The sequence below is a fragment of the Nicotiana tabacum genome, chromosome 3 (genome assembly GCF_000715075.1).
Source record: "Nicotiana tabacum cultivar K326 chromosome 3, ASM71507v2, whole genome shotgun sequence".
In the NCBI taxonomy this organism is placed as follows: Eukaryota; Viridiplantae; Streptophyta; class Magnoliopsida; order Solanales; family Solanaceae; genus Nicotiana; species Nicotiana tabacum.
This window is the reverse complement of record NC_134082.1, coordinates 1,200,890-1,228,834: the sequence shown is the minus strand read 5'-3', so window position 1 is coordinate 1,228,834 and position 27,945 is coordinate 1,200,890. Positions and strand designations below refer to the sequence as shown.

The 27,945-nt window shown below is 38.4% G+C and overlaps 1 protein-coding gene across 1 annotated transcript; it reads right to left on the bottom strand.

The window, feature by feature from the left end:
• Window positions 1-9,633: 9,633 nt before the first annotated feature.
• Window positions 9,634-21,921, bottom strand: LOC107807276 (vacuolar protein sorting-associated protein 51 homolog). The gene is made up of 20 exons (XM_075249028.1): window positions 21,445-21,921; window positions 19,343-19,482; window positions 18,990-19,044; window positions 18,754-18,861; window positions 17,946-18,044; window positions 17,768-17,845; window positions 16,968-17,045; window positions 15,647-15,784; window positions 14,605-14,705; window positions 14,422-14,489; window positions 14,015-14,088; window positions 13,871-13,937; window positions 13,434-13,549; window positions 12,476-12,742; window positions 12,271-12,387; window positions 11,245-11,316; window positions 11,098-11,148; window positions 10,692-10,922; window positions 10,439-10,615; window positions 9,634-10,151 (listed from the first exon to the last, which is right to left on the bottom strand). The coding sequence occupies exons 1-20, from the start codon at window positions 21,631-21,633 to the stop codon at window positions 10,035-10,037; spliced, it is 2,343 nt and encodes a 780-aa protein (XP_075105129.1). The 5' UTR covers window positions 21,634-21,921; the 3' UTR covers window positions 9,634-10,034.
• Window positions 21,922-27,945: the final 6,024 nt, after the last annotated feature.

Sequence of the window (27,945 nt, the reverse complement as noted above, 5' to 3'; positions counted from 1 at the left end):
CTGCTCCCGAAGAAGACTAGGCTTTTAGGATTAGCAGTGTTTATTTTTAAGGCTGTTTTGGCCTTTGTAAAAAGTTTTTGATTGGACCATGTGGACCTTGTAAAAAAACTTTTGTATATGTAAAAACTTTCCTTTCTTTTCTAAATTTGTCATTTTTTCCTTTTCCCTTGCTTTATCTTTGTTTTATTGACGCCTTACGAGCTCGCATTCATAAGTTCGAGGTCTAAGTAATTTTAGACCAAGACCGAATTGGTGTCGAGTGAGTATTTGCTCGAACTTGAAGTAAGGTAACCCTTAGGTTTTTAGTGAGTGGGGATGATCCCTCAAGCTCAAAGCAAAAGATTGCCCTTAGATTTTTGTATTAGGACGATGTGGCCTTTGTAGAATGATCACTTTAATATACGTAAGGCTTTCTACCCTCTTGGCTTAAAAAATTTATTATGCCTTAGCATGAGATAAATCTGTATTCACATTCCACTGTTTTCGAGGGTTGATGATGTCAAAACCCTTTGTCTCGTAATGCCTTTAGTATGAAATAGAGGAAATGGTTCGAGAGTTCGAACAATTCGGTATTCCCTTAGGGTTTTCGAGAGTTGATGTAATCAAAATCCTTTGTAATTTTGCTGAGGGTAGCCTTTTTTAAATCGGTTTTATGAAAATATCGAAGGCCTACTTTATTACGGAATTCGAACATCTCCGAACCGTGTTAGTTTGAGTGTAGCCTTTAACTTGAGATTTGAGGCTTGTTTCTCGATTATACTTCGAACTTGTTCGAAGTGTCAGTCCCCGAGTGGGGTGGTCGTGGCCTATAAAAATGAGGGTTGCCTTTTTAAGGTCTTATGATCTCGAGACTTTAATAATTTGATTACGCTGAATTTTCGGACGGTAGTCCCCGAGTATAGGGTAAGTTGTTTGAACTTCAGTTGTGATCGTCTCTTAAGCCTATTTTCACAATAGAACAAAATTATGAAATTTTTAAAGTAAAAATTTCTCCCAGGCATGAAATATTTGGCAAGGAAAAATACTTTTCTCAATAGATTATACATGCGTACATATTTGCCTTTAGGGATCGAGTAATCTACATGGGCACGGTTCGTTTGACCGTTTGGCCCTTACAAAATTTAACCTATCGAAACCCAACTAGCACGAAGTATCTTCCTTGTAACAAAGTTGACACGGCATCCGATGGTGATGCCCCCCAGTATTCGAGGTTGATTGTAAAGAATCCTCAGATACTGTTGAATTTCTCTAAGTTAGCACAAACAATGGTTGACTCATTAAAAACCTCATCGGAAAAATCCATTTGGGATAAAAACCGATCTAAGAGAAAAAGAGTGCAACGCGTGCTTTTAGACCTAAGGACTTTATGATAAAGAATCCTTTGATGTCCCCGATTGAACACCTGTAATTGGTTAGTGTAAAATATAAATGAAAATAGAGAAGGTCATACCTTAACAATAATATCGTTTGAAGAGTGATACATTCCAATTGTTTGGAAATTGCTCGTCGTCCATCGTGCCAAGTTTGTAGGATCCTTTTCCGATGATATCGAGGACCTGATACGGTCCCTCCCAGTTCGGGCCAAGTTTTCCTTCATTTTGGGTCTCGAGTATTAAGGGTGGCCTTTCTCAGAACTAAGTCTCCGATCTTAAAGTGTCGAAGATTGGCTCTTCGGTTGTAACACCTTTCTATCTGGTGTTTCTGTGCGGCCATTCTAACGAAGGCGGCTTCCCATCTTTCATATAGAAATTCGAGTCTCGTATTCATAGCCTCGTTATTTGATTCTTCTATTGCATATCGAAACCTAAAGATAGATTCTCCGACTTCGACCGGGATCAGAGCTTCGGCACCATAGACTAAAGAGAACAGTGTTACCCCCACACTGGATTTTGACGTTGTTTGATATGCCCAAAGGACTTCGGGCAATATTTCTCTCCATTTTCCTTTAGCGTCGTTCAATCTTTTCTTTAGATTATGTATGATGGTCTTATTTGTCGATTCGGCCTGTCCGTTCCTACTAGAATGATACGGTGTCGACAGGATCTTTTTTATTTTGTGGTCTTTGAGAAACCGACGATTTATTTTCCATTGTCGCATACGATCTCGGCAGGCATCCCGAATTAGCATATAATGTGGTCCCAGATGAAGTATATGACTTCTTTTTCTCTAACTTTCTCGAAGTCCCATGCTTCAACCCACTTAGAAGAATAATCAATCATAAACAAAATGAATTTAGCTTTACCTGGGGCCGATGGTAGAGGGCCGACAATTTCCATTCCCCCTTTCATGAACGGCCATGGGGATAGGACTGAGTTGAGTTGCTCTCTAGGTTGGTAAATCATCGGCGCATACTTTTGGCATTTATCGCACTTTCGAATGAATTCTTTTGTATCTTTTTCCATATTGGCCCAATTGTACCCTGCTCTGATGACTTTGTGAACCAATGACTCGGCACTGGAATGTTTTTTGCAAGTGCCCTCATGAATTTCCCGTAGAACGTAGTCGACGTCTCCTGGTCCCAAACATTTCGCCAACGGTCTATCAAACATTCTCCTGTACAGTGTTCTATCATCGGCCAAAGTGAAATCGTGCGGCCTTCGTGCATAGAGTCCTCGATTCCTTAGGTTCCGATGGAAGCTTCCCGTTCTTTAGGTATTCAATGTACTTATTCCTCCAATCCCAGGTTAGACTTGTGGAGTTTATTTCGGCGTGTCCTTCTTCGATTACTGACCTCGAAAGTTGTACGACAGTCCCCGAGCTAAGTTCATCGTCTTCGATTGATGACCCCAAATTCGCAAGGGCATCGGCATTGCTATTTTTTCTCGAGGTACGTGCTGCAGGGTTTATTCTTTAAATTGATGTAGAGACACCTGTCTTTTATCCAAGTACCTCTGCATTTGATCTTCTCGAACCTCGAAAGTTCTTTTGACTTGATTTACCACAAGTTGAGAGTCATATTTGGCCTCTATGGCCTCTGCTCCCAAGCTTTTAGCCAGCTCGAGACCTGCAATCATGGCCTTATACTCGGCTTCATTATTAGTTAATTTTGAATTTTGATAGACTGTCTAATTATACTACCTGTGGGTGGCTTCAAAATGATGCCTAGCCCGGACACCTTCACATTCGAAGCGTCGTTTGTGAAGAGGGTCCACACCCCCATGATGTACCCGATTTTAATAATAGTTCCTTTTCGTCCTCGGGCACATGGGCTGGCGTGAAGTCGACCTCTAAGTTTGCTAGGATTTAAGACTTAATGGCCATTGGGGGTTGATACTCGATATCATACCTACTGATCTCGATGGCCCATTTGGCCAATCAACCCGAGAGTTTGGGCTTATGCAAAATGTTGCGAAGGGAAGAGGTGGTTACAACACAAATTGGGTGATATTGAAAGTACGATTTTACTTTCCTAGAGGCGCTTATTAAAGCAAGTGCTAATTTTTCTAAGTGTGGGTACCGGGTCTCGACTTCGCCTAGGGTCCGACTAACATAGTAAACAGTAAATTGCGTACCTTGCTCTTCTCGAACTAAGACCCTACTTACTACTATCTCCGAGACTGCATAGTATAAGTAAAGTTGCTCGTTTGCTTTTGGGGTGTGAAGCGATGGCGGGCTCAACAAGTATCGTTTGAGTTCCTCTAGGGCCTGTTGACATTCCGGGGTCCATGCGAAATCGCTCTTCTTCTTAAGCAGTGAGAAGAACCGGTGGCTCCTATCTGAAGACCTCGAAATAAACCGACCTAGGGCGGCTATGCCCTGTTAACCTTTGTACAACTTTGAAATTATCAATAATTGTAATGTATTCGATTGCCTTGATTTTATCGGGGTTAATTTCGATCCCCCAATTTGATACCATAAAGCCGAGGAACTTGCTCGAACAGACCCCGAATGCACATTTCTCCATGTTGAGCTTCATGTTGTACTTTCTCAATATGTAGAAGGTCTCTTGCAAATATTTTAAATGGTCCTTTTCTCGTAAGGACTTAACTAGCATATCATCAATATAAACCTCCATTGATTTACTTATTTGTTCTTCGAAAATTCGGTTTACTAGGCATTGATAAGTAGCACCAGCATTTTTTAGTCCAAACAGCATTACATTATATCAATAGGTGCCGTATTTAGTGATGACTGAAGTCTTTTCCTGATCCTACGGGTTCATTTGTATTTGATTGTACTCGGAGTAGGCATCGCGAAAACTAAAGATCTCGTGGCCGGCCGTGGCATCGATCATGTGATCGATATTCGGCAAAGGAAAGGAATCTTTAGGGCATGTTTTGTTTAAATCTTTGTAGACTACGCAAATTCTAATTTTATTTCCTTTTTTAGGGACTACGACTATGTTTGCTAGCCATTTGGGATATTTTACCTCCTGAATGGACCCTATTTTGAGAAGTTTGGTTACCTCGTCTTTGATGAATGCATGCTTAACCTCGGACTGGGGCCTTCTATTTTGCTTTACCGGTCGGAACTTTGGATCCAAGCTCAATCGATGGGTAGTAATCTCCGATGGGATCCCTGTCATGTCAAGATGGGACCAAAAAAAACAATCCATATTTTTTATAAGGAATTTAATGAGTTTTTATCTGAGCTCGGGGGTTAACCCTGTGCCCAGGTATAACTTTCGATCGGGCAGGTGCTCGATCAGTATGATTTGTCCTAGCTCTTCGACCGTTGACCTAGTTGCATCAGAATCGTCGGGGATTATGAAGGTTCGAGGTATCATATAATCATCATCCTTGAAAGTTTCCTGCTCCTCCGATCGGGCCGGGGCTGGTGACTGTGGTTGCTTTTTGATTTCTTTCTTTCCCTTTGACTCTGATCCCTTTGTTGATGAAAGTGTTGATACCAGTACTACTTCATCGATTGCAAACATTTCTTTGGCAGCAGATTGTTCACCATACATCATTTTGATTCCTTCCGATGTTGGGAACTTCAGGACTTGATGAAGCGTCAAGGGCACTGCCCTCATGTTATGAATCCAAGGCCTTTCGAGCAGCGCGTTATACCTCATGTCACCTTTGATCACATGGAACTTTGATTCTTGGATAGTCCCGACCATATTTACTGGAAAATGATTTCCCCTTTGGTGATTTCACTTGCCATGTTGAAGTCGTTAAGTACCCGAGTTGCCGGCACAATTTGATCTTGGAGACCGAATTGCTCCACGCCCCTTGATCGAGTAATACTTGCCGAGCTACCTGGATCAATCAACACTCGCTTAACTTAAATTTTATTCATAAGGATAGATATTACCAGTGCGTCATTATGAGTTTGTTCGATCCCTTCTGCATCCTCGTCGTGGAAAGACAAGGTTTCTTCTGGTAAGTAATCCCGAGTTCGCTTTTCCCTCGTGATTGTTACCTTGGTGCATTTAAACACCGGTACATAAGGAATGTCGACCCCACCAACGATCATATGAATTACGTGTTGTGGTTATTCCTGTTCGCTTTTCCTATTGGCATTCCTGTCTCTGAAGTGATTTTTAGCTCGGTCACTCAAGAATTCTCGAAGATGACCCTCGTTGAATAAACGAGCTACCTCCTCCCTCAGTTATCTGCAGTCTTCGGTTTTGTGACCATGGATACCATGGTATTTGCATATTTGGTTAGGGATCCTTTGAGCTGGATCGGTCTGTAGGGGTCTGGGCCATCTAGTATCCTTGATCCGTCCAATGGCCGATACAATACCCGATGCATCGATGCTGAAGTTGTATTCTGACATTCGTGGTGCTTCTGTGGGCTCAACATATTTATCGAAGTCAGTTTTATTCATGAGCCCTCGAGAGCTTAGTCCTCGATCATTCCATCGATCATTTCGAACAGGGTTACATCTTGGGTCGCTGTTTCTAATCTGCGTTGTATGGTTAATACCAATCTCTGTTCGATCGGGGTTCTCTATCGATGTCCCGTTGAATTCTACTGACGGGCTTATTTGGGTAAACAGAATCGGAAGGAGTTCCCAATTGATCATCCTCGACCCTGATCTTCGGCTGGTATCGATTATGTACATCGGCCCAGGTTACAGCTGATATTCAATTAAATTCTGCTTTAGTTATCGTGATGCTATCAAACTTCATTCGCTTAAACCTTGAGTAAAAGCTTGAACAACCCAATCATCTGTGACTAAGGATAGGTCAACGCGTTCCATCTGGAACCGAGATACGAATTCCCTTAACATTTTGTTGTCCTTTTGTCTTACTTTGAAGAGGCCTGACTTCCTAGTCGCAACCTTTATTGCTCCGGCATATGCCTTCACGAAGGAATCTGCAAGCATGGCGAAGGAGTCGATGGAATTAGGCGGCAAATTGTGGTACCATATCATTGCCCCTTTCGTTAAAGTTTCTTCAAACTTTTTCAATAGAACAGATTCAATCGCATCATCTTCTAAGTCATTCCCCTTTATTGCGCACGTATAAAAAGTGACATGTTCATTAGGGTCAGTGGTCCCATTGTATTTGTGGATTTCTGGCATGCAAAATTTTTTCGGGATTGACTTCGAGCAGCACTTGAAGGGAAAGGCTTATGCACAAACTTCTTCGAATCCAAACCCTTTAGGATCGGGGGCGCCCCAGGTATTTAGTCAACCCGTGAGTTGTATGTTTCTACCTTTCTGTCATTAGCCTCGATTTTCTTTTCACCTGATTCGATCCGTTTAGTGAGCTCCTCGAGCATCTTCATGATGGCGGAGTCAGTCCCCGATTCATTGGTGTTTGATTTCTCCGGTACAGATTCGGCTCTATGAACAACTTCTTGTGATATTTCGAGCTCAATTCTGCTTGGTACTTGATTCTGATTTTGAATTGCGTTATCGCAGCTTGTCGAATCTGCAACATTTCGAATATCATTTGAAGGCTAATTCCGCCTTCTTCACCGCTCTGAGCGTTCTGATCGGCTGCTCGGGCATCTCTGCAGACGCTATTTTCAGGGTCAACGCCCAAATTTCCATTAATGGCAATATGGGAGCTGACATCGACTGGGTCTACGGCCGGTGGTCTATCGGGTTGACATGAGGTACTCTATTTCCCGGGGCGACTATGTTTTCGTTCTCTTCATGAAGACCAAGGATGTTATCTGTGTGAGTGGGTGCTACTTGAGAGTTTGACATGTTAATTCCTTAAATCAAAGACACTTATGAGAACAAGCGTAAAGCAGTGTGTTATGGGAATTAATACCAGGCAATCACTATTATTCTTAGCCCACGGTGTGCGCCAAACTGTTTACCCTAAAATTGGACAACAATTAAACTTATAATGTGATTTTAAGGACACGTGATTTCACCTAATACCAATTGATGAATATGAAGATTAAAAACGGAAATTGATAATAAAGTAAAGCAAACCAGTGTTTGAATTCAGCCCTCGAGCTTGAATACCCTCGAACCTATTGGTGCAAGAACAGTTAAAATATAACAAGCTGATGAACAAGAATATGAGCTAAAGAGAAAGTGTTATATTGCTTTGATACGTGAGAACCATGTGTCTTACAAATGGTTAGAATCCTCTTTATATAGTAGAGGAATCTTATCTATGGTACAATTCTAATTATAGTAGTAAATTCCATGATTAACTAAACAATTGCCCTTGATTTGATCTTTTTCAAGATTTCCGCCACGATCTTCGACCAGTCACGGATATCTCGCATTTCCATTCGGTCTTGCTCGATGTTTGTCCTGCTCAACCTCGATCATTATCGGTTTCGATCTTGCTAGGTACCTCGAATCTGAATTCGATGTCTTATCCTCGTGCCTCGATTTGATCTATTACGGGATCGATCTTCGATCCTTCACATCGATCTCGATAAATCAGTAAAATTGGGCACCCGATTTTAACCGTATACAGATAGTCTCCTCATCTTTTTCAAATTAGCTTTCGCTTTCTACAAAACAAATCATATTTTATTGACTCATGAATCTAATCTTGCCGTCTTTCATTCGATTTCTTCAAAGATAATAAAGGAGGACAAATCTGTCCAACAAAAACGGAAAAGAGCACAAATAAAGATTTAAACGATAAAACAGTTAAAAACATTTATACTCCTCAATTTGCTTTAAAAAACAAAATTTCCTCTAACTTTGAAAATAAAACATTCTTCCCTCTTGTCATATGCAATATTGAATATATTTTATTGTTCACATTTCCAATGCCTCTCTCTATGTAATATTTTTGAATGATATTTTATTCTTTTTACTTTGATGATTTACCAATAATAAATTATAATATATTTTATTATAAATAATAATTTTCATTCAAATTATAAATAGCATAATTCTTTTATGACTTTGTTATAAAATCTACTGTTATTTTTTATGATTATTATTTTAAGTATGTTCTGAAGTTTCACCTTCTCTCTTATTCTCTATTGCGAATATCATTTTTTGAGTTACGATTGTCTAGTAAAATAGTTTCAAAATTAAAATATAAAAATTTATTGAAAGTATAAATATATAATCTTTTAATATTATTAGGTTATAAAAATAATAATAATTTTTCATTGATATTCCCACAAAGGTTCCGAGTAACTAAAATAAGACATCTGACTATTATTGAGGGCAGAATATCTTCCTATATTGAGGTACCTAAATAAATCAACGTTATCTTTCTAGGAACTTACAATTTTTTCTTTAATTTGTATTTTATAACACAAAACACATTATTTTTAATAATATATATGTATTTTTATTAAAATGTATACATTAATATAGAATTTACGCGCAAATCATGTACCATGAGACTAGTATAAATAAAAAGGTTTCAATTTCTAGATTTGGTTGTGGTTGTTCAAACGAGTGAGTAAATTAAGTTAAGTTCTATCTCTATTCATTTGTAAATATACGTACCTCGTTGGTTTTTGTTTTTCCTTCTTCGCATACATTCATTCAATTTCATTTTTTCCGGGTTATGACGATTTTATTTTTTACTTTCTACTCAATTTTTATGAATAAGCTGGTGCTATTTCTCATTAAAAGACATAGTTAAAAGAATTAATTCTTAAAAATATTAATTTATAACTTTGACTAGGCCAACGATTTCACTGAGTCAATTTTTGTTAAAAGAATTAAAATTCTGCCAGATTGCGTATGCTTTGAATTTTTGTGACTAGCTGCTTCTATGCCATCCAATTGCTCCTTTGGTGACTCGAAACCACGACCCTGGGGTTGTAGGCGGGGTGTGCTGACCCTCGGAGCAACCCCTCTTGTCTTCTCCTCCTTAATTGATGCACTCACTAAATCTGTTATCATCTCAATCATTATTTATTCTCAAAGTTGGATCATTAACTCATATCAGGAGTCCAATCCTCTTGATTTAAAAAAATAAGAACCTAATTCTGGCAGGCCAGAAATTGCTCAAGAAAGGGGTTCATATATATTAAGTTGATGATTATCATAAAGATGGACTGTAAGCTAATTAAAATTGACACTATTATTCTGTATAGCCGCTCTCAAAATAATAGCCGGAAAAACTATATTTTTTGTATATATATATTTCTGTAAGTCATATACAAAAAATATACAAATTTTATATACTTTTGTGGCTAACGGATGTCAATAGTTTATGGCGCGGACTAAAAGTGATTTTTGCCCAATTAAAATTGTCACTATTATTCTTGCTACCAGCTAAAATCTAAACACATCTTTTATTTGGTAATGTCATATATTAACACAAAAGGGGAAGAAGAAACAGCTTTCATTGTAGGTGTGCTTGACTAGCCCTTTCTGGATACAAGTCTCATTACATTCCAGTAAAGGCAAACAAAGACAAATGTTAAGAGTCTGCTCAATACAACAACAAGTTTTGGTTTCCCCTTCTAATCGTTCGGAGTAGCTTCTAGCAACACAGCATCTTCAGGAATTCGGGAAACAGAAGTTCTCCGGGGGAACTTAACGTCTTTTTAATAGGTTGTATATAATCCGTACACCACAAAAGGCTTACATGGGCAAAGTGTTTCCTTATATACGCGCATAACCTGTTAGCCAGCATCCTGTGAACGCTTTCAGATAGCAGCAAGCTCAACAATAGTACGGCCGTCACATTATTATGAGGTATTACCCTGCTCCGAAGTCTTTGCCAACTTTGCTTGGGTAAGCCTGTCCAGGATAGGAGGTTCCAATGGAATGGGATCAAGACAACGCTCAGCAGAAGCAACAATTACCTGTTTAGAAAGATAAATTCAGTTTGACTCTTGTTAGGCGAGAACAATTAGAAGCATTCAGTATATCATGTACAATTGCAAGCAACTAAACAAAGATGCTGCTGAGGGAGTCAGGGAGAGATGTAACATAAACAATAGCAAGTAATAATGACGAAAGGAATTTTTTAGGTAATTCTCTTACTGCAGAAAAAGAAGCCATTAAAGAGGATACTATCATATTACTAGTGCCAAGGTTCCTTCGACATAATAGCTCTAGAATACAATAGCGTAGGCATTTATCTCTTTACCTCATCAAGCAAAAAATCAACAGCAGCTTCATCATCGGCAGCGTCCTTAAGAGTGGTTTTAAGAAAATGAATGTCCAGCTGAATTTGTTGAAATCCGCTACGGTTAAAAGTCTGAAGTCGGACAAATTCTTGCAAACTCTTCAAGCAAAGTTTTATGATGGTAGTTATTACTGATTCCTGCAAATCAAAGGCATTATAATCAATTGTTTCAAGATAAATGCAGTTTACCAAGTGACAAGCACTAGCACTTAACCTGTGTATGTTCGACTTTTGTAAAAATTTCCATTTTCTGCTTAAACAATTTCGCCAAATGGGACTCGAGAAGCTGACTTCTAGCTTTCTGGGTATTTGACCGTACCATTCTGTCATCTCTTAATGGATTACTACGGGAGGAAGTGGTGCTCCCATTGCTGTCAGTGCGGCGATGCTTACGGTTGAGCCCTTCAGGTAATAAACTCTTTACTTCATTGACGATACTATCTAGCTGGCAATGAGATCAAATAGAAAATGTTAATCTTCTACAATCTTATTTCATGTCTCTTCTCCGAGAAGAAGTATAATCAATAACATAATTACAACGAGGATTTAAGTTTTGTCCCACGCTGCACTTTAACTTCCCATTCTTAGAACAGGAAAAGAAGATAAAAACCAAGGTTTACCTCTTGAAGAAGCAGATCAACAAACATATGAACTTCCCTGGGTTCTTTATGCTGTACAAAGAGGAAGGGTAGGGAAACATTAGCACAAACCATTCACATTGGTCTGCTCGGGTAATGAACTCCTACCTCACTGTATGTTCTGCTTACCTTGACCCAATTTGGCGTGGTAAACCTTTTATTCAACACAACTGATATCTTCTGAGTTCTCATGTTAATATACTGAGAGTAAATTGAGATGAAGAGAATCAGAATTTGATTTCATAATCAATTAATGAAGGTAATAAAACAAACACTACAAGCTTCATGTTTCATTTATAAAAATTATCATCAAGCTAAGAAGATAATTTAAAATTCAAAACAGACAAACATGCTACAAAGATAACTATGCAATCATGCAGCACATTATCTATCAAGAACCTTCAAAAGCAAGCATTCGGAAAATGTGAAATAATTAAATAGAAGAAAAGAGTTCCTGACAACCTACCGCTACCAAAATCACATTCCGCAATTCTTGTTTTTTCTTTTTTAAAGATGGATTCAGCCCAACATTCAGCAATTCTATTAGATAGAATTATAAAAAGATGTTACTTTTCCCAGAGATGCTAAGGTTATGTATATCCATAAACCGGACACAACGAAACAAGCTGATCAAATGAAATAAAATAAAAAAAGGCAGTACATGGGCAAACATGTCAAAAAGATGCTTTTGATTCAATGCTTTACCTATATTTGGTCATAGAAGATGATACTCAGTATAATAAAAAGTAGATCATGTTACTGTAGATGTATTTACTAATTTTTAGTTAGAAATTCTCTAGCTTATTCGTATACATTTCACCTTATATTAAGTTGACTGTTTTTTAAGACCAGCACCTTAGGATGTTAGACTACAATCATATCATGTATGCTCCTGCCTCATAACATAGCTTATTATTCTTATTATCATTATTCCTATTTAACTGCCCATGAACTCTTACCATTGAATGGCTGCATGGTTCTTAAAGAAACTACATACTGACATATTAGCAATATAAGACAACCCACGGCAGAGACATTAAAACTTTCTCAGTAGTTAAGTACAATAATTCACATTCTGTAGTTAAGCCAGTCACTGGAACAGAATAATGGTGTTGGACCTCTGTAAAGAAAATGCACAGAATCTATAGTACATACATGCTGCAAGAATTTTTCACCAGCTGCTCTGAAGGTGCGACAAATTTCTGCCGGAATAAAAGCTGGACCATTTTCATAGCCCCGAGACCTACCACCAGAAAAAGAGGAGGCAATTTCCTGAAAGATTTTAAAAGTTCAGAAATACCCAGTTAAATGGGGCGGATTATATAATTACACTGGTTATAACTATTAGACAACTCCTTACCTCGGTAAGTCTGGGAATAGCATTTTGCTCAACAAAAACAGAGAGTTGAGCCAGCAAAAGAACAAGCCCAGGAAGTATTTTGTCTCCCTGTATTCTCTCCCGAAAGCTTAGGTCTTGACTGGCTGAATATTTCTTTCCAGAAAGTAAGTGAAAATGATCATTAAGTTTCCTGAAGAAGTCCTGAAATCCTTCTTGTACCCAGTCAACGATCAAGTCTCTCAACTTAGAAAGCAGTTCCAAGTTTTCATCAAGAAGTTGACGGAAATCCTGTCATATAAGAAATCAAAGCAAAGGTGCAACTCAAACACAATTGACTTGGAACTTAGTGCCTGTAGATAGTGATTTTATAGCTTCTTTTTGTCCGTTGGACAGTAGGATTCCTTGTGACATAGGGAGCAAGTTTTTGTCTAGTTGAGTTATATTCCAGGTAGTTGTTTTGGCCTAATTAGTAGTAACTATCTGTCAGTTACTTGAGATCAATTTTATTGATGTCTCTTACAACAGAGAGCATAGACGCATTTCAGTAATATAATAGCGGTACAAATTTGTTAAAGCATGCTTATATTTTAGGTAATGTAACTTCATCAGTAGAATCTTTCAGTATACATTCCATTGCTATTCCAAAAATTTTAAAAGCATTCCAGAGAATAATTCACAAGAAAATTAACTCACATGGAGATGGATTTTACTGATCGGAAGTTCTCAACCTATTACTTTTAAGAACTTTTCAGTATTTTACTTCTATATCATGCAGATTTCTTAACTTATTTCCAAATACTGAACACTCTAGAGGGCAGAAGTAGAATTGATCATCATATACTGACAAATTAACAATCTCTCAGCCTGCACTCTTATAACCAGTGAAATAACAGCTTTAATAGCCTTTGGACAAATACATGAACTATTTGATACAAGGATATATAAGGACTCTGTATAATTGCACAGCAACTTATTTTACCAGTAAGACATCCATGCTGCCATGAACTAGTGCCTTTTTACTGGCCTCAAGGGTGGCCTCCAAAGAATATTCTTCTTCAGTACCCTCCATTTGATTACCGACTTTTACGACAGCACCTGCCAGTTCAAAAGAATAAAGAACAGTCAAAATTAAGATGAATAGAACTCCTCCAAAACATGTTATTTCAATATTAAGGTCATAGTATTGACAGACAATTTATTTTCTGAAGGTTAATTATTTGGATAGTCCAAAATTCTTTGGTAAAGTAAGTTTCCTATCCATTGTAAATTGAGCTTTGCATCTTACATGTAAGGATAGAACTCAAACTTCTGAAGAACATTTTCCACTCTTATATCTTTTGAAATACAACATATAAGTTGAATCCATATTTTTTAAAGTTACATGTTATCTATTTATTGCAATTTAACAGTACAAACCTGAAATATCAAGTAAAAGATGGCTAAATCTGCTACTAACGTATTGTTTAACGGCAACATGAGCAGCCTGAAACAACACGGTCAGTCACCAACGACAATAGAACATTACAGACTAATAAGAGGTAGTTGTCTATTATAAGCAACCTCCATAGTAAAATCACGCAGACCAGCCTCAGGCAACACTTCATCCATCAGAAGCACATCGGTCCAAATAATCCCTGATGAAATACGGGTGTCATAAGATACAATTAGACCTCGTTACAGTGTCCTCATACAAGTGCTATCCATGAAAAGCTTGGTTATAGAAACAGTGGACTTGACATTTTAGAAATCCGAAGAAACAAATAAACAAGCAAGACTGAAACCAAGAAAGAAATCAATAGTATCAAGCATCTATTGCAAGGAGCAATGCTGTAAGGTAAATATGAAAATGAAGTCTGACGAAGCAGGTAAAGAGAAGCAATTGAAATGCAAAACTAAAGTTGAATATGCAAAATAAACTAGAAGCCAATATTACATCTGTTCATGAGGCAAATGCTAGTGAAACTTACTTAACATGGCAACAAGATTGGAAGAAGCAAGTCGTTTCTTGATGTGCTGCTGGGCAGCTTCGAAATGCCTAAATTTGGAAGTAGGTGGAATTGTAATATTAGTCACAGATATGACAATATTCAGCACAAATGATGATGAGAGAACAAAATCAGGAAAGGGGGTGGTGAATAAGAAGTGCGTACATTTTAGGTAAATTTTGTGCAAGTCTAGAGAGTTGCTGTTCTGAATCATGGAAAATAGCTCGATAAGCACGGACAGCCTCAGCAAATTCGCGAATAGATGCCTAATTCATGAATAGGACACATATAAGGATAATTATAATTAGTATCATGAAGGAGGTAAAATAAGTATTACACCAAACAATTCAAATCCAGAAGCATACTTATTTTTTGGGCACGAAATCAGAAACATACTTAAGATCCCAAATCTGCATTCTTTTGGTTTCACCATCTTATTTTAAGGAAAATGATGGGCACTAGCATGTTGCATAACAAATATCTCAGCAAAGTAGTCTTTCACATAAATGTGCAAGTCATGTAACAATGCAGTTCAATTGAAGTTTAAATATGTAGAGCGCTTTTCCCAAGTACTATTCACACCCTTATCGTACATTCCTCCCCCTTTTTTTTTGACAATGTAACATTACATTCCTCCCGTTTGTAGTGATAACTAGTGTTAGTACCTGCGATGCGCGGATAATTTGAGAAATAAAGGGAATAGTGTTACTAATGCTTGATACTCATCAAAAACATCATTGACATTACTTTATATCACTATCTTTAGTTTTATTTATCCTTAACCTTAGTTAGAGATAACGTCTTATTTAGTAGTTAAAGATAGAGTCTTAGCTGTCAAAGATATTAAACTTGTTCAGCTTCCTGTTCTATAAATAGGATCTTTACATACTTTATTTTGAAAACAACATTTGAAAAATATTTGACAAATCAAACTGGATATTAAAACCTCTAACTCCTGATGCCCTCCATTCTCCCTTCTTCTTGTGTCTTCCTCCCTGTTTCTATCTATTCTCTCTGCTATTCCTCTCCCCCACCCCCCAACCCAAACACCCTTTTCTTCTCCTCTCCCTCACAGTCTTCTCTCTTTCTCCTTCTTGTTTCTTCCCCTTGCTTTTCGCTCATCTCTTTTGGTACTACATCAATTAGCCACATTGTCAGCATAAAATTGCAACTTCAGACCATGAGCAATGACCTTAATTTAACGCACCTCATGTGCAGCAGAAGTAGCTGATTCAGGAAGGCTTCCTTGATCTGCTGAAGCGTGGGGTATTTCCTTAGATTCCAGATGGAGATCCACAAGGAACTGTTCTAATTTTTCAAATAGTTGCACTTTCAAATTATCAACCTGAAAAAAACATAGACATTCAAAGACCAACATGGCAAGAAGAAGACAATAGAACTTTCATTAATCTTCATCACAGTATTGAACTAGTTAGCAAAGAGTAACAATAAACACAAGAATTTTTATTTCAGTCAATTTTTAATATTTACAAACTAAACTCGAAGATAGATAATTATTCTCATATTGATATCCAATGAGTACGAGGTCACGAGTTTCCTTTTTACAATTTTTTTATAAGGTCAGACTGCAAGTTTCCTCTTTACATTTATTTTTCTTTTCTTGTTGAGGAACTTATTTCAACAAGCCTCAACGTATATTCCATATCATGAGGCCAGCATATAAATAACTTTAGTTACCGACAAACCCCCATATCCTTTTAGCTCTATAAACATAAAAAAAATGACCACATTCACCGCCAATAGCACTACATAAAAAGCATCCTTCACATTTTCAAGTCTCTACGTGAGAAAAGAAAAGGATAAAATTGAAGAAGCATATTAGACAAAAGAAGCTGATTCCAACTCAGATGTGTTGACAACTGTAGGGTTTTGATGATAGGACAGGGGAGATAAGATACTTATATCTTTTTTCCTATTTTAATAAGTTTACCATAATCCTTTTAAAATAGTGCCTAACACGTTTCCCGTTAAAGGTATGTATGGCTAAGAGAAAAGAAAAGGACCTTACCATATGGCTATTAATATACGAAATCATTTTGCTATGTACTTCACATGTTGCTTACCACATCCCCTCCTGCTATGCTCTTGACATGTTACTTACCCACATCCCTCACCAACCATTCTTTACATCAATGATGTAATGCATCAAGTTAACCTATTCTGCAATTGCTTCACTTGGACCAAACTTTTAACAAAATGCAGCAATTTCATGAATTACTGGAGCAAGGCACGGCCAAATTGAGGTCATCGACATGCTCATCTTCACAGGATGGAGAGCTTAGAAAGCAACTAGAAGTTAAGCTCCTTGCTGAGAAAGGGAGGGTGACATGTAAAATGGGAGGGAAGGAGTACATTTTTTTACTACACATTTTACTTGAATTAAAGGAGGGTGAAATTCTTATAAAATTGAAGATCTCTAAAATAAGTTCAAGAATAAAGTGAACCATGCAAAACAAGTAATAGAAATGCTCATATATGGAAGAAGAGGAAAAAGGTGCGACACGGACCGGAAAATTTAACTGCTTAAGGAGCATAACAGCTTCAGCCCTAGCTTGTATTGAGTCGGAATCTGAAAATACCTTTCCCTGAAACCAAAGAAAAAGTAATAAGTTCTTGAGGAATAGACAAATAACTTGAACTAGTATCCTGTAAATTTGTATTCAGATTCATCTTTTTCCCCCACTTGAAAATTAGCCCTTAGAGAGAGGAAGATGAAAACACTCCCCAGCATGGCATAGATCTAAATGGTTCATAGGGATTATAGAGACGCTTAGCTTCGTTTGTTTAGAATGAAGATGAAACGAAAGGAAAGGAGAGGGAACGAGGTGACCGCTTAACACAAAATAAGTACTCCCTCCTGATTGTAAATGCTAGCGCCACCCAAAGGGTGGTCTTTAGCACCCCTTGTGGGTGGCTACCACCAAAGTGGTAGTAAGTACTCCCTCCATCCCAATTAATGTGACAATCTTTCCTTTTTAGTCATTCCTAAAAAGAATGACACATTTCTATATTTAGTAACAATTTATCTTTAAACTTCATGTTTTACCCTTAATGAGATGATTTAAAGCCACACACACTTCTATGGTTTGTTTTAGACCACAAGTTTCAAAACTCTTTATTTCTTTCTTAAACTTTGTGCCCAATCAAACACCTTCACATAAATTTGGGACGGAGGGAGTACTATTCTTTGTCTCCTCTCCTCTCTTTCCTTCCAAATCCTTCTATCCTAACATAATGTTTAACTCAGTTTAAGCACCTCAACCAATTACGGCATTTCTCGACAAAGTAACTAGAAAAGAGAAGAAACCTGCAAATTCTTTGTAATAACAGCAATTGCTTCCTCTGAGGCTCTTTTGCAATCCTGGAACGAAGAGTTCCCATATGCCTGGTGATAAAAAAGTACTGACATTAAAGATGAGACTTTTACATGCATTTACATCATATAAATAGTGAAAACAGTGGAACAAGGACCCCTATGCACAGACCTTGAAAATGGGCATGGCTCCAGTGTAGTATTTCACTGCATCAGCATAGGCTTCTGATTTGATACACTTCGCTAACCTAGCGGGTAGATCATATATGAACTGCTCTTTTCCACAGAAGATGAAATCCGTGTAACTCACACATCACTAGAAACCAACTTTTATACAATGCATAGCAGAACATGGCATAAAGTTGAATTTATCTTTCTTAGAAAAGGAAGTACAATGATGAACCTGAATAACAAGTCTATATGATGGCCAAGGTAATAAGACATTTTATTTTCTTCAATTAACATTAGTATTAATTTACAACTTCACCAATCCTTTTTTGGCAGTGGACTATTTACCAGCTCCAAAGATCTGGTAGCTAAAATATGGAATGGCTTACTCCTTCCTCTTCCTAAGAACAATCTTCACGTAATAAGTAAAATTTGCTCTACATATCCCCATAAATAATGAGTTCAAGTAAATTGTATAGTAAGTAATAGATAATGTCATTCTTCAATTAACATCTGAATCAATGTACAACTTCACTGTCGACTGAGCATCTCATTCCCCCCTTGCTTATATCATATTTATAAACATTTCCCTTTGCTTAAATCATAAAAAGTCAAAAGTTAACCAGCTCAAGATATCAGGGGGGGTATAAAGGAAATGTCTTATTACTCTCTCCTCATCCCTAACAGCAAACATAACTTAGTTCTGAAGGTTGTTATAAGAATCCACTGTTGGTAACTTCAATCCTGAATAAGAAAGACATGTTTTACAGTGGAGTAAGACATTGCAAGAGTTTAACACCTCATTTTACTACCTGAACTTTGCGTAGAAGATTACGGGTCCGATGCAACTTCTCTATGTGCTCTCTCTTCTCAAAAAGAGAAGTATTGACCCCATCACTTTTAGATTGCACAGACATTATCTGCAAATAATTGAAAGAAATCAAATTCTTGACACACATTTTTCAATGTTGTGCTGCTTGAGTCATGATTATAACCAAAAAACAGTAAAATACTTCTTTAAAATGTTAAAAAAATAACAAACAAAAACCTTTTCAAGAAGCTGCTCCATATTTGTCTCCATGCCAACAATATTATTTTTCATCCTGGAAAAGTAATCTTATAGGTGAGTTCTTCTTTAATGCCAAATGAGAATATGACAAGATAAAACCCAGTTAGTCCTTATTCAGCATACAAGCAGAAGCCAAGCATAATAATTTAAGAAACTTCTAACAATTGCATGATCTCCCTTATTGTTGAGCACTGAAATTGAGGAGCCATGAATCATGCTATAAGTACTAACAAACTCAACCTACGTAGAGTTAAGTTGCAACAATATCCCCCTAATATCTGCCACATACAAGATGAAATGGTTTCAGAACAACATTCTAAAACAGGGTTTACCTTTTAATTGTGTCTGTGGCACTTACGAACTTGTTGTAATTTTCATATACCAGCATTTGCAGGTCAGTATCGAGATTCTTTATCTCAGCAGCCATTTCGACATGCCTGTGAAGCAGACCTTCCAAATTGGACTTCTGCACCTGTATGTTTGGTGAAATATGTCATTTCTCTTTTCCGGGACTAGAAACGATGCATGATTAAAAAAGAGCAGCTTACTCCGGGAAGCAACAGATTAAATAAAGACCTCCCTGATAAGTACATAACTTCGCAAATACAAAAGTTTTAAGAAGATACGTTATGTTAAAGCCAGACAATCACGTCCACTGTGTCAAAGTTTACTCCTCTAACCTGAGTAGGATGAGATAAATGGGAAAAGTATATTGTACTAGTATAACTGATTGATTCTGTTGCAATAGACTGCTGACTGAAAGTGCCACAACTCATTTTCCTTTTCTTTTCTTCCAGCTACAAGGATTAAACTGCATGGGACTTTTGTGCCTCTTCTTTGATTCTTTTAGCCTTCTGCTAAGGTTACCAAAAAACTGCCATGGTAACTTGAGCCCTCCATCTCAAAAGGAGCAGTTACCCTATTCCGTTAAACAAGGTGGAGCTTGATTGTTACGTTGCATTTACTATGCATATCCAATTTTACATCCAAAAACCCAACTACCAATGTAGTATTTCAGGTATTGCTATTTGGTAGTAATAGAACCCAAAGTTGTATCATTTTTCATGTTTGATTACAATTTCTATTCTTTTAATAAGTAATAATTACTCGTACAAAATAATACACAATAGGCAACTGTTCTTATCAAAAGCTTTACAGAATTAATAGTTTTAGTAGATCTTAAACTAGTAACATAGCGTTGTCTGCTAAGAAACGGAAACAAAAAAAGAGTATACAGACATTTTCTCTAAAGGATGTAAGAATTAATTACTACACGTTGAAAACATTTTATTTTCTTTCTTTCAAGGAGGTCGATCCAATGCAAAGAAGAAAAGCAAGCCATATTTTCCAGAAGCTGTGGAAGGTAAGAAGTTAAGCCATTATTGCAAGCTTGTCCATGGGGGGTGCAATTTTTGGTTTCTCAGGCAAGAACAAAAAAAAAGCTGACATCTTTGACTTGCTTAATTGAACTTGGAATTTCTTGAAGACCAACGAGGAAGTGCTAGAGCTTGAACACAAAAGATAATTACGGTTCCTTATTTTGTTCCATTGTTCGTTAAGCAATTAAGGAGCTCCATTCCATGTCCAAAATCACAGTATCATCTAATTAAGCCTTCAATATTACAGATAACTATAGAAAGTAAGAAAATCGAACATCTGAACCTTTCTAAACTCATACGTCCCCAAAATCAGTAGCTGATGAAGCTTTTGAGCTATGAGTTCAATTGAATCTAGTATTTTTGACATGGAACATAGATATATATCCGTGAAAAACAACAAAGTTTCAATAAATATTATATCTTGAACACAGAATTTCAAAAATACGACGAGTTTGATGCTTAGAGCTTAAAGGCTAAACCTATCAAGTTCAAATCTTGAATCAGCCTCTGCTACCATTTTCTTAGCTCTACCATTATTTATGTATGAATTCCATCAAATCAAACCTCTATGTTTCTCCAGCATATCTTCAAAAAAATTGTTTGAACGGGCCTCTAACACTTTATGTGGCATTCTACACAGATTCAACCTTCTTTGAGCTTCAGAAATTAACAAATTTGCTTTACTTATTGAATTTTTTTTTAATGATTGCGGTACTTTTAAATGAGTTTAAGTTCTATGCACTAACATTGTAAATTACTTTGCATGTAATTGTAACTAATAACAATGATCGTTAACCTAAAATAAATGGTCAATAGCCTGCTATAACAGGTCAAATTACACAGATTATGTAACAACATATATTACAACGTCAGTGTATATAACTTAAATTTTCAAATTGCGAAGTGAAGAAAAAATTGGAATACTAATATAAAACAAAACATATTTAATTTACTCAAAATTAAAACTAATCCAATATCATTTATTTTTTTATTCAGAATTGATCCATAAAAAAGTAAATAACAGATGTAAATGGAGAGAAAATGAGGGGGCATACAAGTAAATTCATGTACTGATCGGGGTCGAAGGCGGTGGTATTGATGGTATCCAAAGTGGCGAATCTGGAAACAGCATTGAGCGGCGGCGTTGAAGAAGTAGAATTAGGATCTGGAGAGTAGAAACTTGATAATAGATCTCTCATTCTCTTTGCTTTATCGTCCATTGCTACATCTTCCTCTGCCCCCATTTTTGTTTTTATTGAATTCACGATTTGTTCCTTTTTGGTCGAAGTTTAAAAGACTGCTGCTGGAGTACTGACGATTTGAGATCTGCTGTTGTTGGTTGTTTATCTATGGCAGCGAAACAATCATGTGAAAATACAGTGATCAAATGACATTTTAGAATAGCAGTAACCAAACGGTTATTAAAAGGCAGCAGAAGCCGCATATGCTAATTACGATTTATAATTCGCAAAGACTAATTGCGATTTCGCAAAGGAATTGCGAATTATAAGACGCAAAGACTGATTGCAATTGATTAGTCAAGAAGGGTAAAAGCAATTTATAGCTAATTGCAATTTATTAGTAGCACATGGTGTTAGACCTCCGCCATTTTGAGCTTGACTTGACAACGAGTGTGTTGTCACGAGGCAGCAAGAGTGTTGCAAGCTAGGTGCATGAGTAGCACCAAAGGTAAAAAAGGGAAACGGGTAAGTGATGGCCAAGGCTTTGACGGAGGCGAGGCAACTTGGCAAGGGCTTGACAATGAATTGCGGGCTGAGGGTGACACTTGATCATGGCAAAGGCATCAAGGCATGAGGCAATGATGCCAAGGCAAGGCAAAAACGGAATGGCAAAGGCAGGCTAAAGTGCAACGGAAGGTAGTGCGCGGGACAAACTTGTCATGGCATTGGGGTGCGGCAAAGGACTATGTTCGTGGGCAATGGCATAGGCAAAATGTGGCTACAATGCAGCTGGATACAATGGCATTGGCGCCTGATTCAAGCCAAGGCACGAAAATGGGTACCAAGCTTCAGATTGACCAAGTCAAGAGCGATTACGGCACATGCTGTGCACATGGGCAGCAGTTGGCTTTGTTCAAAATGATAGCAGATGGGAGTTAGCACTTTTTGGCCATGTTTCCATTATTATTGGCATGATCTATACATGTTCCTAGCTGTTGGGGGTTGTCAACTACATTAGGCTAAAATAGTGGGCTATGTGAGACAAGTGTCTAAGCCTGTCACGATCTGGATTTTCTACCCTCGGAAGTCGTGATGGCGCCTACTAACGTGAGTTAGGCGAGCCAATTATTTGAACAAATTACTTCTTTATCCATTTTATACTCTTTAACAATTATAAAGCCAAAGCGTGTAGACAGCGGAAAATTTCAATAAGCGGAAGAAATGCAGTAAGTTATCTGAATATGTATCTAATACAACTGTTTGAGCATCGACTACCTACAACTGGTGACACAACACCACAGACGATCTAAGAATGCTACATACAAAGTCTGAAAATAAACAAAGGAAATGAAACAGGAATAAAGGGATAGAGGGAGACGTTAGGGCATGCGGACGCTTGCAGGTCTACCTTGGATCTCCGCGTGAACTGAAGGCAGCCACCCAATCTATGGTCCAAAGGTTGTAGCTCTGGGATCTGCACATAGTGCAGAGTGTAGTATCAACACAACCAACCCCATGTGTTGGTAAGTGCCTAGCCTAATCTCGGCGAAGTAGTGACGAAGCTAGGACCAGACTACCAAATAAACCTGTGCAATTTAACTATGTACAACGGAAAAGAAGAATAGTAATATACAGTCAAGTATGGGAGGGGTAACATGTTGCGGGGGAGCTATCAATTTAGGATAGAAAGACAACAGGTTATTGAAAGAAAACACATATATTAGATATCAGCAAAGAACCAGAAATAAATAAGTGCACGGCATCACCCTCCGTGCTTTTACTCTCGTCCTCACCAAAGCAATCAAGTAATAAAAATGTGCACGACATCACCCTTCATGTTTTATTCCCGTCCTCACCATATAATCGATATAATCGGCATGGAATGGTACATCGTGCGGCACGACATCACCCTTCGTGCTTTACACTCTTTCCTCACAAGTCATACACGGCATCACCTTTCGTGCTTTAACACTCTCTCACCAAAACAATACACGGCATCACCCTTCATGCTTTACACTCTTTCCTCACAAGTCATACACGGCATCACCTTTCGTGCTTTAACACTCTCTCACCAAAACAATACACGGCATCACCCTTCGTGTTTTAACACTCTTCCTCACCCAAACAACAATCACAAATAATAGGGCAAAGGAATAAATGAAATTACAATAAGAATCCCGGCAAGAGAATAATAGTTCAACAATCAAGTCCCGGCAAGGGAATAACATCAAAAGAAGCATCAACATCCCGGCTAGGGAGATAACATCAAAACAACAAATTCCCGACAAGGGAGATAATATAATGATTCTCTTCTCTTTTTCACTTTTACTTCACAACTCACTTCACAACTTTGAGCCAATGCTCTAAAAGGTTCAATTTCCACGTATACTTTCACATTTCATTGTACAACTTGAGCCAACGCTCCTCAATATTCAAATATCACAATTACTTCCACAAACTTTGCCTAACAATAGAAACCATCATCATAGCATGAATAATACAACGAAGCCATAATAATCACAATATAAGACTCACGGGCATGCTTGACACCAACGTATAGATACTCGTCACCATGCATATACGTCGTACTCGACAAATACCACATAGCAAATAGGACTCGACTCCTAATCCCTCAAGCTAAGGTTAGACCAAACACTTACCTCGATGCCACGAACACAATTCAAATCTCTACTATCGCTTTACCTCTTGATTCCACCACCAATTCGCTCGTATCTAGCCACAAGTTACTTAATTACATCAATAAATGCTAAATGAATCAATTCTAATGCATGAAAATGAGTTTTAAGTTTTGCCTAAAAAGTCAAAAATCGCCCTCGGGCCCATATGGTCAAAACCCGAGGTTCGAACCAAAACCCGATTACCCATTCCCCCACGAATCCAAATATATAATTTATTTTGAAATCGGATATCAAATCGAGGTCCAAATCCCTAATTTTTGAAAAACCTAGATTCTACCCAAAACACCCAATTTCCCCCATTAAATCATTGGTTTTGAGTTGAAAACATGTGAAAAGATGTTAATGATTGAAGAAAACGAGTTAAAATTGACTTACAATCGATTTGGAAGAAGAGTTGTCTTTGAAAAATCGCCCAAGAGTGTTTTGGTTTTGAAAGAGTGTGAAAAATGAAAGTTTTTCGGCTAAGTTATAAAATTGCAGGTTGCAGATATGGGAATTGTGACTAGGACTTCTGCTAAGTTCGCATTTGCGAATGCAATGCCGCATTTGCGAAGTCGCATTTGCGACTGAAGTCTCGCATTTGCGACCAAGGGGGATTTCAGGCAGTTGTTGCATTTGCGACAGTCACTTCGCAATTGCGAAGAAGGCAACCCAGACCACATCTCTCATTTGCGACAAATTGCTCGCATTTGCGAGACAAGCTTCGCAAATGCGAAGCCTACAGGCCTGTAGCATACCAGCAATTCCCTAAGTTAAAATTTCACTTTGTGGCCTATCTAAAACTCACCCGAGCCCTCGGGGCTCCAAACCAAACATGCACACCAACCTAAAAACATCATACGGACTCGCTCGTGCATTCAAATTACTAAAATAACATCAACAACTATGAATTTAGCATCAAAATCATGAAATTTCTCAAGAACTTCAAATTTTCCATTTTTCTCAAAAACAATTTGATTAACGTCGTTTCAAGTCCGTTTCTTACCAAACTTCACAGACTTATCTTAAATCACATATAAAACCTGTACCGGGCGCCGAAATTAAAATATGTGCCCGATACCATCAAGTTTTAAACACTTTCATTTCCAAAATTCATAAACAATTTCAGAAAATAATTTTCTTTAAAAATTCATTTCTTGGGTTTGGAACCTCGGAATTCGATTCCGGGTATACGCCCAAGTCCCATATTTTCTTACGGACCCTCCAGGACCGTCTAATCACGGGTCCGGGTCCGTTTACCCAAAATATTGACCGAAGTCAACTTAAACTCATTTTAAATGCAAAATTCATCATTTTTCACAGATTTTCATATAATAGCTTTCCGGCTATGCGCCCGAACTACGCACGCAAATCGAGGTGATGCCGAAAGAGGTTTTTAAGGCCTCAAAATGCAGAAGTTACTTTTAAAACAAGTGATGACCGGCGGACAGAAGAAGGAAGTACCTGAGTTAGGGAAAAGATGGGGATAACGGCTCTGCATATCGGACTCAGAATCCCAGGTGATGCCTCAGCGGGCTGACCTCTCCACTGAATACGAACAGAAGGAAAACTCTTCGATCTCAACTGACGAACCTGCTGATCTAGAATAGCCATCGGCTCCTCCTTATAAGACAAGTCCTTGTCCAACTGGACAGTGCTGAAATCTAACACGTGGGATGGATCGCCATGATATTTCTGAAGCATGGACACATGAAACACTGGATGCACGACTAATAAGCTCGGTGGCAACACAAGTCTGTAAGCCACCTCTCCCACTCGATCAAGAATCTCAAACGGGCTAATGAACCTAGGGCTAAGCTTGCCCTTCTTCCCAAATCTCATCACGCCCTTCATAGGCAACACTCAAAGCAATACCCGCTCCCCGACCATGAATGCCAAATCACGAACCTTACGATTGGTATAACTCTTTTGCCTAGACTGAGCTGTACAAAGCCTATCCTGAATAATCATGACCTTGTCCAAGGCATCCTGAACCAGATCCGTACCCAACAACCAAGCCTCTCCTGGTTCAAACCATCCAACTGGCGACCGACACCGCCTACCATACAAAGCCTCACAAGTAGCCATCTGGATACTCGCTGGTAGTTGTTGTTGTAGGCAAACTTCGCTAAAGGTAAAAACTGATCCCACGAGCCTCCAAAGTCAATGACACAAGCTCGGAGCATATCCTCCAAAATCTAAATGGTCCGCTCGGACTGCCCGTCTGTTTGAGGATAAAATGTTGTGCTCAACTCAACCCATGTGCCCAACTCTCGTTGAACTGCTCTCAGAAATGGGAGGTAAACTGCATACCTCGATCTGAAATGATAGACTCGGGCACACCATGAAGATGAATAATCTCCCGGATATAAATCTTAGCTACCTCTCGGAAGAGTAGGAGAATACCACATGAATGAAATGTGCTGACTTGGTCAGTCTATTAACAATCACCCACACTGCATCGAACTTCCTCTGAGTCCGTGGGAGTCCAACAACGAAGTCCATAGTGATACGCTCCCACTTCCACTCAGGAATCTCAATCTTCTGGAACAAACCACCAGGTCTCTAATGCTAGTACTTAACCTGCTGATAATTCAAACATCGAGCCACATATGCAACGATATCCTTCTTCATTCTTCTCCACCAATAATGATGTCGCAAATCTTGATACATCTTCGCGGCGCATGGATGAATAGAGTACCGGGAGCTATAGGCCTCCTCTAAAATCAACTCTCGAAACCCATCCACATTAGGCACACAAATTCGACCCTGCAATCTCAAAACTCTATCATCTCTTAAGGTGACCTACTTGGCACCCCCGTGTTGCACCGTGTCTCTGAGGACACACAAATGAGGATCATCATATTGTTGATCTCGAATACGCTCCAATAATGAAGAACGAGCGATTGTGCAAGCTAACACACGACTGGGCTCAGAAATATCCAACCTCACGAACTGATTGGCCAAAGACTGAACATCCAAAGTAAGCGGTCTCTCACCGACCAGGATATAAGCAAGGTTGCCCATGCTGGCTGACTTTCTACTCAAAGTATCGGCCACCACATTGGCCTTTCCCGGATGATATAAGATGGTGATATCATAATCCTTTAATAGCTCCAACCACTTTCTCTGCCTCAAAGTTAGTTCCTTCTGCTTGAACAAATACTGCAGACTTTTGTGATTCGTGAACACCTCACATGCCACGTCGTACAGATAATGCCTCCAAATCTTCAACGCGTGAACGATGGCTGCTAACTCCAGATCATGAACATGATAGTTTTTCTCATGGATCTTCAACTGTTGTGAATCATAGGCAATGACTTTGCCATCCTGCATCAACACCGCACCAAGTCCAATACGAGATGCATCACACTAAACCGTATAAGGCCCTAAACCTGCGGGCAAAACCAACATCGGTGCCGTAGTCAAAGTTGTCTTGAGCTTCTGAAAGCTCACCTCACACTCGTCCGACCATCTGAACTGGGCACCCTTCTGGGTCAACCTGGTCATCGGAGCTGCAATAGACGAAAACCCCTCCATAAACCGAAGATAGTAGCCTGCCAATCCCAAGAAACTCCTAATCTTTGTAGCTGATGCTGGTCTAGGCCAGTTCTTGACTGCCTCAATCTTCTTCGGATCAACTTGAATACCCTCTGCTAATACAACATGATGCAGGAATACAACTAAACTCAGCTAG

Coding starts and splice junctions, on each gene's coding strand:
- LOC107807276 (XM_075249028.1), bottom strand. CDS start 21,633: ATGGGGGCAGAGGAAGATGTAGCAATGGACGATAAAGCAAAGAGAATG. Junction 18,045..18,753: donor ATCTTCTACGCAAAGTTCAG/GTAGTAAAATGA, acceptor GGAAAAGAGCAG/TTCATATATGATCTACCCGC. Junction 10,616..10,691: donor CAAAAGTCGAACATACACAG/GTTAAGTGCTAG, acceptor TTTGATTTGCAG/GAATCAGTAATAACTACCAT.